Source organism: Citrus sinensis, chromosome 7, assembly GCF_022201045.2.
Source record: "Citrus sinensis cultivar Valencia sweet orange chromosome 7, DVS_A1.0, whole genome shotgun sequence".
Taxonomy (NCBI): domain Eukaryota; kingdom Viridiplantae; phylum Streptophyta; class Magnoliopsida; order Sapindales; family Rutaceae; genus Citrus; species Citrus sinensis.
In genome coordinates this window covers 7670382-7689729 of record NC_068562.1, presented here as the reverse complement: position 1 = coordinate 7689729, position 19348 = coordinate 7670382, and the positions used below count along the sequence as shown (strand labels likewise).

Sequence of the window (19348 nt, the reverse complement as noted above, 5' to 3'; positions counted from 1 at the left end):
ACAAGAATTTTTTTTCATTTACTAATTCTTGAGATTATAAGGTTTTTAATAGAAATTAAAAGAAATATTAAAAGTCAAAGATTTTAACATTGAATAATTGAAAAGGAATGAACTAATGGTTAAAGAATATTATTAATTATATTTCTTTAAAATTAAGGTTCTCAAATATAGATTTTTTATTAAAAAAATAATTCTTAATTGTAGGATAATTAAGAATAGAGGGATATCTAATAAACTTTTTGATTTCTTAAAATACGTATTAAATTTTTTTTATTAATTAGAGAATTATTAAGGAAATACTCAAAAAATGAGGCCTTCTTAAAATATGAGGTCTTAGGCGATTGTCTTGTTTGCTTATACCTAAAGCCACCCCTTCAGCCTACTGATACCATTAAGTTAGACTTGTTCAAGTCAAACAATGCATCCCTTTGCACAACTAATTGCATAAATTTCACAATAAGTAGGGCAGAATTGATAAAGGAAATGTTCATTAGACAGGAAAGTATCAATTATCCTAATTAACTATGTATTTCTAAGAGTATAGGACTTAGATAACATTAGACAGGAGGAAAGTATCAATTAGTATGCATATAACTCATATATATTAGATAACTCAAAGTATAGATGAGGCTCTACAAAATAGGCATTTTGGTTCTCTTCGTTTGAAGGAGCTTGTGTTAGGATACAATATGTACTTGATGATTAGCATTAAGTGACTGAACTTAATAGTTCGTGCAAATAGCAAACACACTTACAATATTATTCATAAATTGGGGAAATTCAACAAAGAGAAATACAATCCATCTCATCGTGTATTCATGTAAAACATTCTGGTCAAGTACAATTCTATGTATACTAGAGAGCATATACATGCATCAAGTGCTATACCTTGAATCCAGTTTACTAAAATGGTGGTTGAACTAATAATCTTACAAGTATTTGGTAATCAGTTTATTAGCTCTGGCATGGACTTGAGATACATGGAAATGGAAAAAATATTTGTATAAGTCAGTCTTACCATCTCAACATTTTGCTATTTGACAAAAAATTGAACACAATTTTTTAATATTAAATTTTATTTTGGAACCCACTCATGGTCCTACATTGGGACCCACTACTTTGCAAATGACAGAACCATCACATTACAAATGCGATGCTCTAACCTCTGAGCTAAGCGGGCTTAAATAAGAGAAATTGTACATGCGTAGGGATCCTAGGATCTTATCTATTAACCTTTTATTCTTAGCTATTCATAAAGAATAAAATAGAGAATCGAATTTCAAATAAATGTTGAATACTATAGATATAGAACATAACGATTAATCTAACAATTACGAGAATCTAGTGATGATATATATTAGCGAATTTGGATTTTTTTATCAATTCTATATTGATCAACAATAAATATCTTACTCTTAAATTTATTTTTTTTGTTTCTAACCTAAGATTCTTAATATATTCTATTCGATTATTCTATATTATAGAATATACATAATATTCTATTATTATTCTATATTCTATATATATTTAGTTACTATAAATTGAATATTATATTTTATTCTTATTATCCATTGTCAAACATTAATGGTTAGACTTAGTCCTATCACCTCACCTTATTGACGAAACGGACGTGTTGAAAAAAGTTTGATAGAATAAATAAAGGTTTCTAAATAATGTTAAAATTTTATTAGAAGCCTGAATGAATAAAATTATGGTTTTGAACCTCTTTTATAACAAGTTTAAATAACATGAATTTACCAAAATAGGCAAATCTGAAATCTAATATGATAATTAAATTCTCTTAATCGAAATAAGAAAAAGAAAACAAACAGCACTCGAATCTAAGCTCTGAAAAAAAGATAAAAGTCCTAGAAGAATTAGGAAAAATAGGCAAAATCTTAAAAAGAGAAAACAACTAGAAAAGAAACGGAATTTCCAGCTCGACCATGGGGCAAAAGGCTTAGGGATTCTAGGTTTTGTTCACCTCGTCATAAGCTTCGAAAGGTATATTAGACGCTGAAAACGGACACTTGTAAAAAAGTTATAGCCTTCGAAAGGTACACTACTCGAGACATACAACACCTTACATCAATCCTCGTCACTTGGAAAAGAACTCGTCCTCGAGTTTGGCTCGTACAATTCCTCATCATTGAGATGATACTCGAACATATTAACTACATTGAAAGTGTGAGAGATGTTCTAATTGTTCAGTAACTGGAGCATATAAGTGTTATCATTAATCTTCTGTGCCACGCGAAATGGTCTATATTTGCACTTCTCTAATTTAGTGTCAATGCTAGGAAAATGACTCCTCCGCAGATATTATTTGCTGCCTTGCTTTCCCCTGCTGCAACTGTGTTGGTATTATAGCCAAGTCATAAACTTGGCATACAGGACAAGTGTAGACAATCTCGAAATAGGTTTTGCTAGTAGATCGATTTACCATGTTATTGTAAGCAAACTCAACTTAAGGTAAAACAACTTCCTAGTTTTGTTACTTGTCATCACAAACATGCTGCAACATATTACCTAAAGTTCGATTGACCACTTCTGTTTGTCCATTTGTCTTCAAATGGAAAGCACTATAACTATACCTTTGTACCAAACTTATCCCATAGATGACGCCAGAACTTGCTGATGAACTTCACATCCTTGTCAGAAGTGATAATGTTTAGAACACCATACACTACCTCTCGAAAGAATAGATGCGCCACTGAAGTAGCATTTTCAGTAATTTCAAAAGTAATAAAGTGCGCCATCTTTAAAAACTTATTAACCACAATCAATATAAAGTCTCAACCCTTCAGTTTTCACAACAACTCTAACACAAAAACCATGGACAAATATAACCAAATATTTTTTGAAACAAGTAGTGGCAAGTATAAACTCGTATTCTGCACCTATCCCTTTCCTTCTTGGCAAGCCCGACACCCCTTTATAATTTTTCATACAACTTTATTCAACTGCGGCCAAAAACTCCACAAGTACTTTGGTCTTATCTCATCTAAGATGTCTGCCTAATCTTCTTCCATGCAATTTTATAGATAATCTGCTCCCTTAAAGAACTTTAAGGCATACAAAATTGGTTGGCCTTGAATAAATACCCGTCCTGAATGAGAAAATCCTTCACATTATGATGATTAATAGAGCGATCCCAAATATGCGCAAAGTAATCATCTTTAGTATACAACTCCTTTAAGCACTCAAAACCAATAATTTCATTAATTAGGATTACTAATAAAGTTACTTGCCTACTTAGCGCGTCTGTAACTTTGTTTTGCTGCCCAGACTTGTACTTCAGAATAAAAGTAAACTTTTGCATATAACTCACCCATCTCGCATGCATTTTGCTGAGGTTCTACTGGTTATCAAAGTACTTTAATGCTTGATGGTTACTGTCGAGCGTGAACTCTTTCCAAATCAAGTAATGCTCCCACATCTTGAACGTCTTAAAGATAACATAAAACTCTTGATCGTAAGTAGACCACTTATTTTATGCCTTATTCAACTTCTCACTCATATACTCAATTTGTTGCCCTTCTTGTGAAAGAACAACCATAATTCCTTTGACAAATGTAACATACTCATTCTCACATAACTTGTCGAAGTTTAGCAAGGCTAATACAGGAGCGGTAGACAACTTCTCCTTGAGTAAAGCAAAGCTCACATCCCCTTCTTCTCCTTATTTGACTTTTCTTTTTTCAAATACTCTGTAATAGGTGCCAATAATGGTAAAACCATGAATGAACCTCTTGTAAAATGTTATCAACCAATGAAAACTTCTAATTTCACTTACTATCTTAGGTGTAGGTCATTCAAAACTATAAAATCCAAAAACTCCATATTATTCTACAGAATGCTATAATTCTTCATATTAATATAAAGCTTATTCTTCCGCAACACCTTCATAACCATTCTTAAATACTCCAAATGCATCACCATATCAAGAGAAAATACCAAAATATCATCAAAATATCCCACAACAAATCTATAAGAGAAAGGCTTAAGAATCTTATTTGTTAAGCGTATAAAATACTCCGCAAATTGGACAATCATAATGGAATCACTAACTACTCCTACAATGCTTTCTTCACTTGAATGTTTTCTTCCATTATAAAATATCACGTTGTACATCTTATCGTTGATGGTACCACATGTTCAGAAAATCTTGTTGCGTTGATTATCCTCTTTATATTTTGGTGCCAATAAAAGTTTCTACATAATATAGTTCAACATCTCACCTTTATTTACTTCTAACTCTAAAACTTATTCATCATTCTCACTTTCAACAACATTTGCCTCTGCTTCATCAACTTCACCCTCTACCAAGTCTTGTTCTTTTGACGACAGTCACTTGATCGATGGCGTGGTTCTCCACGCTTCAAACACTTGCTAAGTACAGGCTTGGCGTATGGGTTATTCTGCTGCTGCCTAGGCGGCTACTGCTACCTGGATGGTTGTTGCTTAATTGTTGTTGGTGTAGTTGTTGCATTTAACTACTACCAGCCTATGTTTTTTACTTGTTCTCGGCCCTTAGACTACTGGGTCTATTCTGCTCACTAATAAGTTATTGCTGCTGATTTTTTAAAAAAAACACTTGTTGCCTCTGTTTTTCTAATTTCTTAGCCCAAGCGATTGTTGACCCAAGTCCCAAATCGTATCCACTATCTCATCTTATATCTCATGTCTCAACCCGTCAATATATTTTATAATGATCCGAAGTTCAGGCTCATCCATGTTATTCCTTGTGTGCAGACGGTAAAGTTCTTTCGTATATTCATCCACACTGCGATTTCTTTCCTTGCAGTTATGATAATTTGATGGCATGAAGTACTCTTTTATCATCTTTTGCATTTTAGACCACGACTTGATAAATTGCTTTCTTAAATTGCGTTTATGCAACTCTTCTTCGATTCTATACATGTTGCCATTATGCAGAAGCCACGCCCTTTAATTTAAATGCCACTAGCCTAACCCTTTTCTTAGAAGGAATTTTTATATACTCAAAGAAACTTTCTATCGATACATTTAAAAAATTCTTAAACATGCATCTCACCATAAAGACCTAGAATATCAACATTGATCTTGTAATCTGAACTATTTTCGATCCTACTATCTCTTTCCACAAACTCTTCACGCGCGTGCACTGGCATTTGTCATGTAGGGCCTAAATTATGAGGCATTAATTCACGATTGATGCCTTGAGGTATCTCTACGTGGTTGAAATCTCCAGTGTATTCACCACGATTAACGCCCTCAATTTCTACCTCATGATCAGCTCACTGTTGTTGACGCCTCTCTCGATCTTCATTTTTGAAAAGTTTAAGACTCTCGACTGCTCGTTCTATCACCACTAATCGTAGGTTATAAACATTTTTCATCCATTGCAAGGTTGCTTCTACAGCCGTCTGTCTGGCAGCCTCTTCAGACCGTGCCTGCATCCCTTGATCATTGTCGTTGGGACAATTGTTCTTTTATTTGTGTAGTCGTCGTACCATGATGACAAGCAAACTTGTTTTGATACCAACTGAAGAAACAAAAGTGTCAAAAGAAGTTTGATTGAAGAAACAAAGATTTCTAAATAAATGGTAAATTTTTATTAAAAGTTTGAATAATAAAACTAGGGTTTTGAGCCGCTTTTATAACAAGCCTAAAGATCGTGAATTTACCAAAATAGATGAATTTGAAATCCAATATGATAATTAAATTCCTCTAATCCCAATAAGAAAAGAAAACAAATGACACTCAAATCCGAATTCTAAAAAAAGATACAAATCCTAGAAGAATTAGGAAAAATGGGAAAAAACTTAAAATGAGAAAACAACGAAGAAAGAAATGGAATTTCCGACTTAACCACGGGGCAGTATGGCTTAAGCAGTTCTAAGTTTTGTTCATCTCATCGTAAGCCCAAGTTATGGCCACATGAAGGTACATTGCTGGCGACATATAACGCTCTACATCACCTAGGACTGACCTACATCGGTTTTTCTTGTAGAACTAATTTTGGTGTCCAAAATGAGGCATAAAAAAAAAAGACACGAGTGAGAAGCCATTCCCTCCAGCTTCGACTTGCAGCATGAGTTAGCATTTCCAGCCAAACATTTCTTACCACCTCTTATTTCTGCTTTGTATCTGAAATTTTATTTAACCTCGATGCAACCTTGTATGTATTAAACATCACATATATGCATCTATGGCCTGTCACTTAGATAGGCATGACATAAGCTTTCATTTGGAGTAACATTGTGCAAGCTTTAATTCTTCTTTCCCTTCTTCTATCATAAGCTTTGTGTTAGCATAAAGGGCTACACATAATGTAATTTTGATGATAACAAACATGTGTTTTAAGTAATATAATAAATATTATATTTTATATTTTCACTAGTTTTTGAACGATAATATTTATGCAAGTGAATAAAATAAAATCAAGCTCGAGACACTCAACGGACAACGACACGATCAAGAACAAATGTTAAGCTCAACGGAGTCATTATTGTGACAATTCTTGTAAAACCAATATGATTTAATTTACGCATGGTTTAGCATTTGAGAAGCTCAAGATTTTTTTAATAAATCATTATTTTTCATAAACCAAAGATTTTGCAATTACAAGCCAAGTATTTTATGCAATTAGTTGTTTTTCAAGATGTGGACTAAAATGAAAAAAATTTTGCAATCTTTAATTTTAATAAGTATTGTTTTGAGTTCTGAATTTGGAGCTAGTGGCTAGCCGCGTGAGGCAAATTTCAAATTCTCAAATTTTGGATTAAAGTGAAAGTTTTGAGAACTTTAAAATAAATAAGCATTATGTTAAAATTATAAATATGATCTCTTTCAAAAGTGTTATAAAGTTTTGGGTCACATCATGATTTCATAAAGCTTTGGGAATAACAAGTATGATTTAGAAATTCTCAAATTTGACCTTTTGTGAAGTTTTATGACATCTTGAGCTACAGTATAATTATAGAAAGTTTTGGGCAAAAATATAATTTGAGTAAACAGTGTCACTGTTGCAAAATTCAAATTGTAACAGTAACTTTCACTGTACTGAAGAGCTGAGTTGGCTAATTAAGAGGCTAGCTGCTTACTTGCTAGAATTTACCTATAACGGCTAGTTTTTGGGCTAAAACTATATAAACTCAATTTTAATTCATTTTTTACAATCTTTGCAAGCAAAAACAAAAAGCATACGACATATATTGAGCTTCCATTTCGCAAATCATCATATATTGAATTATCATTGTGCTATAATTTGTATATTCACTCGTAAAGAGAGTTTTTATTGTAATCTTTATTTTCTCATCAAATTTGTGAGTGTATAAGTGTAAAAAATACTTGGGTGAAGAGATTGAGAGATAATCTCTTGATTGTAAAGGTTTATTGACATCTTGGAAGTCAATTTTAAAGAACTTGAAGCCTTGAGAGGCTTGGATAGTGAAATCCTCGAGCTTGGTTGGCTTAGAAGCGTGGACGATAGGGGAGATTGCCGAACCACGTAAAAATCATTGTGTTTGCTCTCTCTTCCCTTACTCTTTTATTATTGTGTTTTATTTAATTTATTGTTTTTGATTTCATTGAGGTAATAGATTGAATTGTTGTGCGATTTTTTTAACTTGAGTTTTAAAATCTCAATTCACCCATCTCTTAAGTTGCATAACTTGCAATTCACTTTAATGCTAAAAGTTTTTATTGTACGTACTAAATATGGACCTTTGTTCATTAAGAAATTTCTCAACTTCAAAACAAGTGTCTCGAAATTTGATAAAGCTCATCCAAAATGGCAACAAGAAAGTATAGTGAATTTAGAGAAACATGATATATTGTTATTCGGTTGATGTCGTCTGAATTGTTGACCACAAGTGAGTAGAGTAACAACAAAGTTCAATTGCAATGTGCCTGATAAGGATGCTTTGATCAAAGTCACCTGTCAAGAGAAGAGAGATCATATTTTTAAGTGCTTGTTTACCTCTGTTGGTCTAAAGTTGATCACATTTCTTCATAACATGTTTGAAGACCAAATTTTTCAAGTATTTTATGCATTTCCTCAAAAGTTTTATACCAGAGCTTTTGCCACAGTTCTTCCATATGCATGTACCTTAGAATTTTGTAAGAATGTTTCTCCCTAAGGATGATATTTGACAATGAACCATATACTGGACTGATCTGGTTAAAGTATCACAAAAGTTGCACAAATGTAAGCTAATTTCTACAGATAAGAGAGAGTAAGTGCCATCTAAGAGTAATATGGCCTCGCCAATGAAGATACCTCACTCTTGTCAAATCTGTAAAATCAACTCCATTACCATTACTAATCAACCTATTAAAGACTTTATTTTAATAATTAAAAACTAGAGATTTTTTTTATCTATTTATTTATTCAATTAACATTGAACTTAAACATATATCAAAATCAATTAACCATAGATTTAGATCTAAATACAAATTTTATAGTCCACAGAACAAAACACTTCTAGATATTTACAATGTTCAAGGCCTACTGGACCGATATAACAAATACCTATAGCATTTAGACTAATGCTACTTCAGCATAAAATTTATCAACTATTTCAACATAAAGCTTATCACACATACTTTATAATTGTTTTCTAAACATTCATCAATTAATGGACCCTTTATCTGATAAGTCATTTCAACACATTTTCATAATGTTATGACTTTCAAGAACATTAGGAAGTTTCCCTAGTTCAATCTAAATATCTAGGAAATGATCTAATTAAATAACATTTGCTCATACGGGGAATTATTTAATCGCACTTAAATATATTTTTTTTTTCTTTCAAGCAAGAGGTGGGCAAAAATTAAATTAATTTTTTAGTTTCTAGATTTGAATTTGGGTGGGCAATAAGGATGATGATCCTCTCCTGATTTGAACTCTTATAAGTTATTAAAGATTTTATGTTATGTGTCTTTTAATTATAGTGTATGGATATGATTTAATTTCTATATTTTTTAAATTTATTAACCATCAATTAATTATCACTTGGATTTTTTGTGACTTTTCATTAACAAAAACTACAATTTTTTAATCCAAAATCCTTGAGTTAGTGCATATGAGAAATTGTGATTGATTCTCAAATAATCATTAATTCTTAGATTATGTGTGATTATTATTTATTGGATGATTTTATGAATAATTGGTCAAAAAGAACAATTCAAATCATCTATATTTGATAAAAATCAAAATCCTAGCTAGCTAATCAACTCATAGGTGAATTAAATTTTTAAATTTTTTTCCAATAATTAACATACAATAACAACAACCACCGCCACAATAACTAAACTAAAAGATAAGGGTAAAGAGAAAACAAAAATTTTAATTTTTACATGATTTAGCTATTGGCCTATATCCAAGACTCTAAGCCAAGCAGACTTCAAGGTGTTATTATATCTTTACAAATCTAAGGTGCATATTTCTCACCTTCTTCACTCGAGTGTTTCCTAATACTTAATTTAAAATAAATGAATTTTATAAGCAACAAACTCTTCAATTCTCACAAGAGTAGATTCATGAATCTAAGCATAAGTTTGCATATGGTTATAAATGAAAACAAGTCATGAGAATTTTAAAGCTGAGATAATATATAAATTTTCATGTTGAGAGATGGTTCTAATCGTTAGAAAATCGGTTTATATAGATTTAAGGAAAAACCATTAGACCAAAAATTCAAAATTTTGAGTAATCGGATTAGCTGTAATGCATAGCAGGTTTGTTCTTAGGTTCTAGAAAAAATTTCCTTAAAGAGCTGTCATAATCAGTTGTGTGGTTATACTAATCGGTGCGTTGATTAAATGCTCTTGCATTATAGTCTATCCAAAATTTTATTAACTTACATAATGACCCCAAAGCTAAGAGGCACTTATAAATAGGTCCATATGCTTAAAAGAAAATATTTTTGATAAAAGAACTTGATTTCAATTTTCTATTTGCGAAGCACATTTTTTAACCAAACCATAATGTAATAAAAAGACTTAAGAATTTTAATTAAATGTAATGCATGAAAGACGTTTAAGCTCACATTTGCCAATCATACATAAACGTAGATAAACATTTTTAAAAAAAAATATCACCAAGTTAACAATTTTTGTCGAAATTGAAGTAAGGATGTGGCAGGATTATCATCAGATAGGATATTGGAATCGATTATGGAAAGTGCAAACACTATGACTCATAACGTAATCTTCGTATGCAGTTTGTGAGTAGGGATGACAATTGTGGGATTTTGTTGGGTTTTTTCAAGTTCATGACTAAGCCCATGTTGTTGATAATGGGTCCAAGCCTTCTAAAAGCCCATTCAAACTTGGTTGGGCTTGGCTTAGATCGGGTCTGGGTTAGGATTGAGCCTCCATTAATTTTTTAAATAAAAAATAAAACTAAAATAAAAAAAATTAAATTAAAGATAATTATCTAATTCGTAATAGACTAATAATTCAATACATATAATATTAGCAACATAACATAATAAATTACAAACAAGTCCTTGACTAAACTCATTCACAGTGGGCTTTAAAATATTTAGCACATGTTCATTGCCTCATGATGCAGGCTAGGCTAAAAACTTGTGGGCTTTAGCCAGATCGGTCCAGGTTTTTTTGCCCACCTATTTGAGTGCTACTTCTATATAGTAAAGATCCAAATTTTGCAGTTAAACGTTTGATTCCATCAAAGGTAAATTTCAAACAATACAAATAAATTCATCAGGAAAAAGAAAATTGGGGTTTTTAATTAATTATACCCCAAAAATAGGGTATTTATGTAGATATACCCCATACTTAATAATTATGTAGATATGCCAATTTGTGTGGTGTATTAACCAAAATATCCCTAACAAATATATAAAGCACACACAAAAATCACCTCCAGCACATTATTTTACTCCCACACTATTTCACTCACATCATTTCACTGCTCACACCATTTCACGCCATACAATAAAAAATCATTCCACGCTGTCAAAATCACTCATGAAGCAGCAATATGTTGAGATTTTGTTTGCAACTAGGTGCATTATTCATCCAATCAATAAGGTATTTTAAACTTTACATTTGTTTTGTGTTATTTATGCATTTTCTTGACATTATATTGTTTTTAGGGTTTGATTGGTTTGTGACAAACAACAAAACAACTCACATTGTCATTACATTTGCATCATATTGTTGCTATGTGATAGATTTTCTAACTACATTTGTTGAAATCTCACTTTATTCTTTAAATTTTGTTATGCATCTGTTTTACACAACTGCAGTCATGTATGCATGAATTTACACGACTTCGGTCGTGCAAGTGTGCAACATGTTCTAGCTATTCTAATAGTCAAAAAAATAAGTTTTTTTAAAGGAGAAATATGTCTGTTGACTATTTACTGGACTATAGTCGATATTTTTATAAGTTACACGACTTTTTTTGTACATGTATAAATTTATACGACTACAGTCATGCAACTATGAAAAATGTTGCAATTGTTATGATACCCTAGCATTCTATTATTGTAAAAAAATATAATTTTTTTACTAAATATATTGTAAAGCCTAAAATTTGTTTCATTTCTTTTATGTATGTATTTCATAATAGAGTATTTTATATTTATTATATGTAAGTGAATGATTAAAGTGTCTTTTGGATTTTGATTTTTTTATATAGAATATATTATTTTATGTTAGTAATTATGTTGAATGATTAATGTTTGGTAAGTGAAGAAATTGGTGGATTGGAGTAATGATTATGTTGAATGATTAATGTTTGGTAAGTGGAGAAATTGTTAAAGTGAAGTAATGATGTTGAATGATTAATATTTGGTAAATGGAGATATTGAGGTAGAGTAATTATGCTAAATGATTGAGTTTGGTTGTATTTTTATTTTCTTTTTGTGTGGCTTGCGTGTGTGCCTTGATGTTGTATCTCATTTGCATTTAAAATTTTTCAAGAAACGTTTAAGCGAAAGCTTTAAGTTTCAAAGGTGTAGTCTGGAGTGAAATTCTTCTTAGAGAGGTAAGTATTTATAATCTTTTGAATTTCTATTTTATGTGTGATTCTAGGTTATTAATTGAATGGTGTACATTATCCTGAAAACTGTGAACAGTGCAGATTCAATGTTATATAGTTGCTGTTATCGTTAAATCTTATGCATAAAACTTCATAACTTACTAAACTAGACATCTTTATCTTTCTACCCATATATTTATTGTCCAAAAACTCATTACATATTAATTGTTTTGATTTTTCAAATTTGGAATACTAGTATTGGAAATTTTCAATTTTCAGCAGCAATCCTCAATTCTATAACTTATTTTGTAATCCAAATGACTTCCGAAGATTTCTGGAAAATTTTATTACTATATATCTACATGTCTAGTTTTTGTGTTTTTAATTTTTTAATTTTTGGATTTATATTAAAATCATTAAAAATCGTAGAGTTGGGCTGCCGCAATCTTGGAAACTGCTTTCCAGAATTTTAAGGGGGTACTATTGAAGCTAATTTTAATTACTTTTTCATTAGAAAACGCTTTAAAAATTTTAATTCTGATTCCATATTGTCTCCTCTGATGATCAAAACTTGAATCATTATTTTTGAACACATATAACTAAAATTATGAATTTTTGAATCAACAGTCCTCTGTTTATTTTGTCACTGGACAGTTTTAATGTTTTTGTGGAAAATTAGTTTTTTCGGAAATGTTTATGAACTCTAATTAATTTTGTTAACATTTATATTGAATGCCAACATGTTTACAGTAGCTTTTAATAATTGTGATTTTTCGACAATAATTATAGCTTGTTAGAAATCAGCTCCTATAAGATGGTCAGGGTAGTTTGGGGAATTGATTTGTTTAGGTTAGAGTTAATAGTTTAAGAATGTTGCGTATCTTATGAAGGTCAGATTTGAATATGATATTGATAAAAATCTTATCTTGAAAATTTTAGGCCAAGAGTGAGCTCGTGTATTTGGGGTTTTTATTGGTTGCTTTGGATCGAGGTAAGTGGATTCATGCATAACGTTTATTATATATATATGGACGAATTTATGAAAAGAATAATGTTGTTCACAAGGATTGGCATATTTATAGTTTTGAAGTATTTTTGTTGTTATGGTTTATAATAATGATTTACATTTTGGTTTAAAGTTTATTTAAAATTTTTTCTTAAATTGTTTAAAAAAATGGCTTTAAAATACTTGTGTTCCATAAATTGTTTTTCCGTAAAATAATTTGTAAAGCTTTGCCAATTAAATGTCTTATAAGAGATTTTGTTGATCGATTATTGAACGATTGATATTGAAAGATTAAAAATTATTTTAAGGTTTTAGCTCATTGTCCGTAGTTTCCATTACTAATATGACTAAATAGTTAACTGTATTGTGCGCACCTATTGACAATTATTGCGGGATAAAGTGCCTTGATTGAACTGCTGGGTCACCGAGAGTACTAGTGACACTATGAGGCATGAACAAAACTGAACAAATGAAAGATTTTATTAATAAATGATTATTTATTGAAAATGGTCATTATGTTATGACATAATTGATTTTAAATTTTACGTACATATGTATTAAATGATTATTGATTTCAAATTCATGACACTTAATAATTATTATTATGTACTTTATCGTTATTAGTAACCTTATGCATATGTTTGCTTACCGAGTTGACGGCTCACCCCTTGTCTCCAACATTTTTGTAGAGTGATTTTAAAGATGTGAACCTTTTGGTTTTAGAGAAGATGATTTGTTAGCCGAAAGCTTTGGGCATTTTCGTGATGGATAAATTGTTGTTATTTTGGTTATTATTTTAGAGTTGAATTTGATATTGGAGGATTATTGTTTTAGAGACTATGTTTCGACTTTGGAGATTATTGATTTTCATTTGGGAATATTAATAAGTTTTAATTGCTTAGAGATTGCATTCCAAATTTCTTTTAAAATTCTTGGGAAAATTTGGGATGTTACATATATCTTTTGACTGTTTACTGGACTATAGTCGTGTATTTTTAGTAAGTCATATGACTATTGTCATGTATGTATGAACTTATCCAATTACAATCGTGAAAGTATATAAAATGTTCCAGCTGTTATGAGACCCTGGTGTTCTATTAGTCAAGAAATATATTTCTTGGAGAAGAAACATATTCTCTGACTATTTATTAGATTGTAATCATGAATTTTTGCAAGTTACACAATTATTATCGCGTATATATGAATTTACACAACTGCAGTAGTGCAAATGTGAAAAATATTACACTTTCTAACAATGAGCATGAATGAAATAGAACCATGTGTAATATACTCAACATTACATATTTGTCCTTTTTATTGTTTTAATTTCTTTAATATATGTACTATTAACTGATAAATTTATACCTTTTTATTTCACAGGTGCAAAAATATATTTGTCTGGCTTATGTTGTTTTCAAAGGGAGTGTGACTAGGGGATTATAATAGATGAGTTGAGTGTTTGGAGTAAATTAATAGCTTTGATGATTGAGCAACAACTTGTGTTCTTTTAAAACTTATTTATGATTCTTACTTATTGATTATTTGGACATGTATTATACCTATGTTGTTTGATATATAAAAGCTTTTGTTGTTTGACGAATTGACGTTTGATATGTTACAACTTCTGTTGGTTGCGTTATCATTCTAATAAGTATTTTAGGTAGTTTTTATTCTTTGTCCGTGTACTCTGCTTTAGTCGTGTGTATTTATGATGTTGCCCAACTGTTGTCGTGCACATATAATTTTACTCTATTACAATTATTTATTAAGAGATGAACACTTGATATCTTAAGTGATGGCTAATAATTTATTATTAATGATTTACAAGTGTCAAATTATTAATCAAACACAAGAAGATACAATAAAGATATAGTGAGAGGTGTGTGTATCTATGAAGATAATCAACTGTAGTTGTGTATCTATGAAGACACTAAACTACAGTTGTGTATCTATGAAGTTACCTGACTGTAGTCATGTACATGACCAAGTCGTGAATGATTTTGAAGGATTAGGTTTTGAATTAGGGTAGTTCAGTAATTACACACGGTAAAAAGGTAAATAAGAGGAATTTTGAAGTACGAGAGTGTATTTAGATAAATACCATATATTTTTAAGGCATTGTGGGTACAAATTCCTGAAGAAAAATGGTATTGGAGAAGCAACCACCGATGCCAAAATGGTCGACGCCAGATTCCTTGCCGAATGGAATATCATGCTCCCTGAAAGCAAAAGAATTAATAAGCCAAAAGGGAAACTTAAGATTGTGAACCTAGCACGCAGACTAGACAAAACTGTTAGTTAAAACTCACCCGTACTGGAGGAATGATTACAACATTTACAGTCCCTGCCAAGCTTTGTTTAACTTCATCTTCGAAACTTTTTTCCATATCGGTTAAGGTCAGTTCCTTCAAGCCAGTCAACTTTGTCGATTCAAAAGGATTCTTCAGTTTTTGGCAACGTCTGATCTCTAGTTCTCGCAGTTTAGGCATGGTTTCTTTCTCAATAGACCACCGTTTAAGCTCCTTCAGAACCCATAACTTCAAGACAAGGAGTTGAGGAAACCAACCCTTTTGACAAGTCATTTGTTCGCCAATATAAGAATGAGCGAAAAGCCTAAGGATCTTCAGTTCCTTCAGCTGTCCAAGCACCGGCATTGGGTCTTTAGATAGGTGTGACAATGACAAAGTAAAAACTGTGAGTTTTTCAGGAAGCTGGTCGTTTATGTCTATTGCTCTTGGTAGCTTTCCAATCAAATACAACTCTGTCAGCTTCTTGTGCTTACTCAGGTTTCCAAAATTGAGGTCTGAAGGTTCCAGAAAATCATTTACTGATCTCAACCTCAAAGACTCGAGATGTTCAAGATATTGAATCCATTCAGTTATCTCCTGAAGTGATGCAATATGGCATGTAAGACCCAATTTCCTAAGATCTTTCGAGTTTCGCAACCAACTCAATGGATGACTCTTTTTGCCGATTAATAAGCCCCACAATGTCTGAAGTTTTGTTAAAGAAGATTTGACAAATGGCCTCTGAGCTGACAATTGGAAACGAATATCACTCATGTAGAGATGCCTAAGAGTCGATGACTTCCAGATGGACTTTGGCAATGTGGCTATGTTAGTGCGCTTCACATCTAAAGTCTCAAGGGAAGGAAGATCACCTAGTGACTTTGGAATTGAATCGAGAAAAGTCCATCTCAGACCCACATGCCTTAGAAGCCGCAGCTTTCCTATTGTTTCAGGCAGCACTGGCTTGTAAACACGCTCAAGATCAAGCACTCTGAGCAATCTGTAGCCTCTTTTAGAGATTGTACTGTTTAGCAAATTGCCCACTTCAGCCGCAGGTTTATCTCCCTTTCTATTGTCAAAAGATAGATAAGAATGCAGACGTTCCAAGTGTTTATCTGAAGCATAACTGTTGTTCCGGTTGACTAAAAGCTCTGCAAGTCTGCGGGGACTCAAGCCTGAAGAACCCGATGTAGCATTTGATCTGCTTACGCCATGGATGCAAAAGACTCCCCCGCTTTCAGCTTTTGGAAATAAGTTATCAGATAGAGAACTTGGCACACGGCACGTTTTAGGCTTTCCATCTGGCTTCCGTTTTACTACTTCAATCATGTTCATAAGCTCCAGTTGATCAAAAACTGTCTTTACCTGATCTTCAGGAGCCATATAATTCTCTTCAATTGGTGTCACGAGTCGTTCAGCAAGCCATAACTGAAGCAACCTCCTGACAGAGACCTCATATGATTTGGGAAAGAGACGGAAATAATGAAGACACGCCTTTAGATGTGGCGACAGAGACTTGTTGGCGAAGACCCAGATTGAAGAAATATCCCTGAAAGATAGCTGATCCAAAGTAGTAGATTGATCATCAAGAGCTCCCTGCTTCTTTCCTGACATGATCTTCTCAATCTCCCCTGACCATTCAAAAACTTTTTTATTAGACAAGAAACCTCCCACCACACTTATTGCAAGAGGAAGACCACCGCATAACTTATAGATTTTTTGCAACAAGTCTGGTTTTTGCAATGAGTCTGTTTTTTGCAACAAATTTGAGTCTGGATGACTTTTCACGCTTTCAACCTTCTTTAGGAACAATTTGCCACTCTCCTCTTCATTCAGTGGACAAAGCTGGTGAAGAAAAATTGATGGACTGAAACTGCGAGCTACATAAGCCTCTCGGGTAATTAGGATCACTCTGCTACCAATTGGTGATGCTTGCGGTGAAAAGATCCGTTTGAGATCGTACCAGGCACCAGGTGAATGGACATCATCCAAGACTACTAGGTACCTCTTCTCATATAAAATCCCAGTAAACTCACTTTCTAAATCATCGAGGGACGATTCCTCATCAACCTCATCCTGTGTGAGCTGTCTCAATATGTCAGCGAAGACACTTCTCATATCAAAATCTTGAGAAACATAAACATTAGCCCAAGCACGACAGGGAAAATTCTTTTTTGTGTATGAACTTTCATAAATTGTTTTCACCAGAGCTGTCTTGCCAGAGCCTGCCGCACCCGCCACCGAGATGAGAAAATTCTTATCGCTGCTATTGAGAGTTAATTTAGCTAACTTCAATATGTCATTCTCCATACTAACAACAGCCGTTACCTCCTCCGATATCTCTTCATCTGGAACCTGTTTTGGGAGAGCGCGATCATCATTGCCACCGTCATCTTCGCTTGCTGCATATGCTATATATTTTGGTTTAAATGACGACTCTCCTCCAAAGAAACTCATATTCCGGCACCTTGCCGCATCAGCTTCTTGAAAACTTAAAATCACCCTGCTACCATTGGATGAATTCGGAAAAAGATACTTGAGAATGTCCCAAATATCAGGTGTCCGGGCATTAATTATCACTACTAGATACCTGTTCTCAGTGAACAGCTTGCGTAGCTTTTTCTGCGGATCCAGCTGCTTTTCCACCTTAGATCCTCCGACTTGTTTCAATATGTCAGTAACAAGTTCTCTCCGTTCAAGCTCTTCAGGAACTGGGACCCAAGCACGGCATTGAAAGTACTCCTTGACAGTTTCACACTCGTACGATTTCCACAAGTCAGTTGTCATTACTGATCCTGCAACATCCACCACCGAAATGGTGAAAAGTGACGAGTGGCTACGGATTAAAAAGTCAGCTAACTTATTGACTTCCTTGTTCAAATCCAAAATGCCCGTTTTCTTAGCAGAATCAACGTTTTCAGCACTAGTGATCTTTCCCGAAATCTCACCAGAACGTTCAGCATTATCAACAGTACTACTTCCCCCCGATTGTACTTCCAGCAGCATCTTTTCTGATTCTTCTCGAATGCCACTCACTAATTCCTTTATCTTTTTTCTGAAACGAGCTTGGACAGTAGAAGACCTCAAAGAGATGACACCTAGGTAAACCCTTTTACAATTTTCAATTCGGAATGTGTCTGTGATGTCCTGTACTTGGGAAACAGCGTTTAGAAGCTTGGGACTTACGTCATTAATTTCCTTTTCTTCCCAGGACTTCCTAACTTTTTCTAGTTCTTCACTGGAATTTATCAGTTGAGCAACCAATCCTTCATCTTCAAACTTCTCTCGAGACAGCTCTTTCAGTATCCTTACCACAGGCACAATGGTTGCCTCCGCAGCCATGGATTCTCAAACTCCTTTGTAAGCTCAGCTAGCTAAAGCTGATGCTTATGTTAAACAAAGAAACGATCAAAAGTGAGTGGATGCAACTGCAAGCGTGCGTGTTGTCTATCTCATAAACAGAAAAGAAATAGATACCACACGCATGCATATAGAAAGTGAGAAATGTAAAATTTGTATTCTAACAGGTGTGGTGGAACCAAATCAATATCAAATCATCATGATTTCAAGAAGAAAATTAATGAATTGTTTAATAAATTTTTGATAAATTAATAATTGAACATAAATTACATGCTTAATTTACTCACAAGTATCGAACTAACCTTTGAGCAGCTTTCTCATCAGATACATTGCCCCCCGGAAAAAGAAAAACGAGACAGAAGGGAAGCATTTGTTTTACACACTCAAACACACGTCCCCACACTTCAACCTTTTTGTAATTTTTTATGCTGAATTTGCAAGAGAAATTACTCAAATAAGCCGGTTCTGGCGTTCTGCCAAGCTACTGGTATGCTTTATAAAAAATGTTTTTTTTTTTTTAATGTATGTGTGCAGTCAGGATAATTTGAAATTGCTAAACTACCCTCAGAAATACTTTTCTTGACTAAAAAGTTAGACATCCCAAAACTTTTTTTTTCCTTGTTAAAATATTTCCAAATAAGTTGCATTGGCATAACATCGTTGAGTGAACACGATTTTATGAAATAATTTCTA

The 19348-nt window shown here is 32.8% G+C and overlaps 1 protein-coding gene and 1 long non-coding RNA gene across 4 annotated transcripts; one reads left to right on the top strand and one right to left on the bottom strand.

The window, feature by feature from the left end:
- Positions 1–11824: 11824 nt before the first annotated feature.
- On the top strand, positions 11825–14607 carry LOC127898744 (uncharacterized). Its single transcript, XR_008050592.1, has 3 exons — positions 11825–12007; positions 12941–12992; positions 14388–14607. It is a non-coding gene; the product is annotated as an uncharacterized LOC127898744 (long non-coding RNA).
- Positions 14608–14793: 186 nt separating this feature from the next.
- Positions 14794–19348, bottom strand: LOC102614666 (putative disease resistance RPP13-like protein 3). Of its 3 annotated transcripts, none has more exons than XM_052431585.1 (3): positions 18943–19348; positions 15317–18675; positions 14794–15226 (listed from the first exon to the last, which is right to left on the bottom strand). In XM_052431585.1, exons 2-3 carry the CDS (start codon positions 18635–18637, stop codon positions 15218–15220), a joined length of 3330 nt encoding a protein of 1109 aa, XP_052287545.1. In that variant the 5' UTR covers positions 18638–18675; positions 18943–19348; the 3' UTR covers positions 14794–15217. The 3 variants fall into 3 exon arrangements, with proteins under 3 accessions (XP_052287545.1, XP_052287544.1, XP_052287543.1); XM_052431584.1 differs by having other exon boundaries at positions 15317–18681; positions 18958–19348; XM_052431583.1 differs by having other exon boundaries at positions 18958–19347.

Bases quoted from the DNA above. Each gene is read 5' to 3' on its own strand.
- LOC102614666 (XM_052431585.1), bottom strand. From the start codon at position 18,637: ATGGCTGCGGAGGCAACCATTGTGCCTGTGGTAAGGATACTGAAAGAG.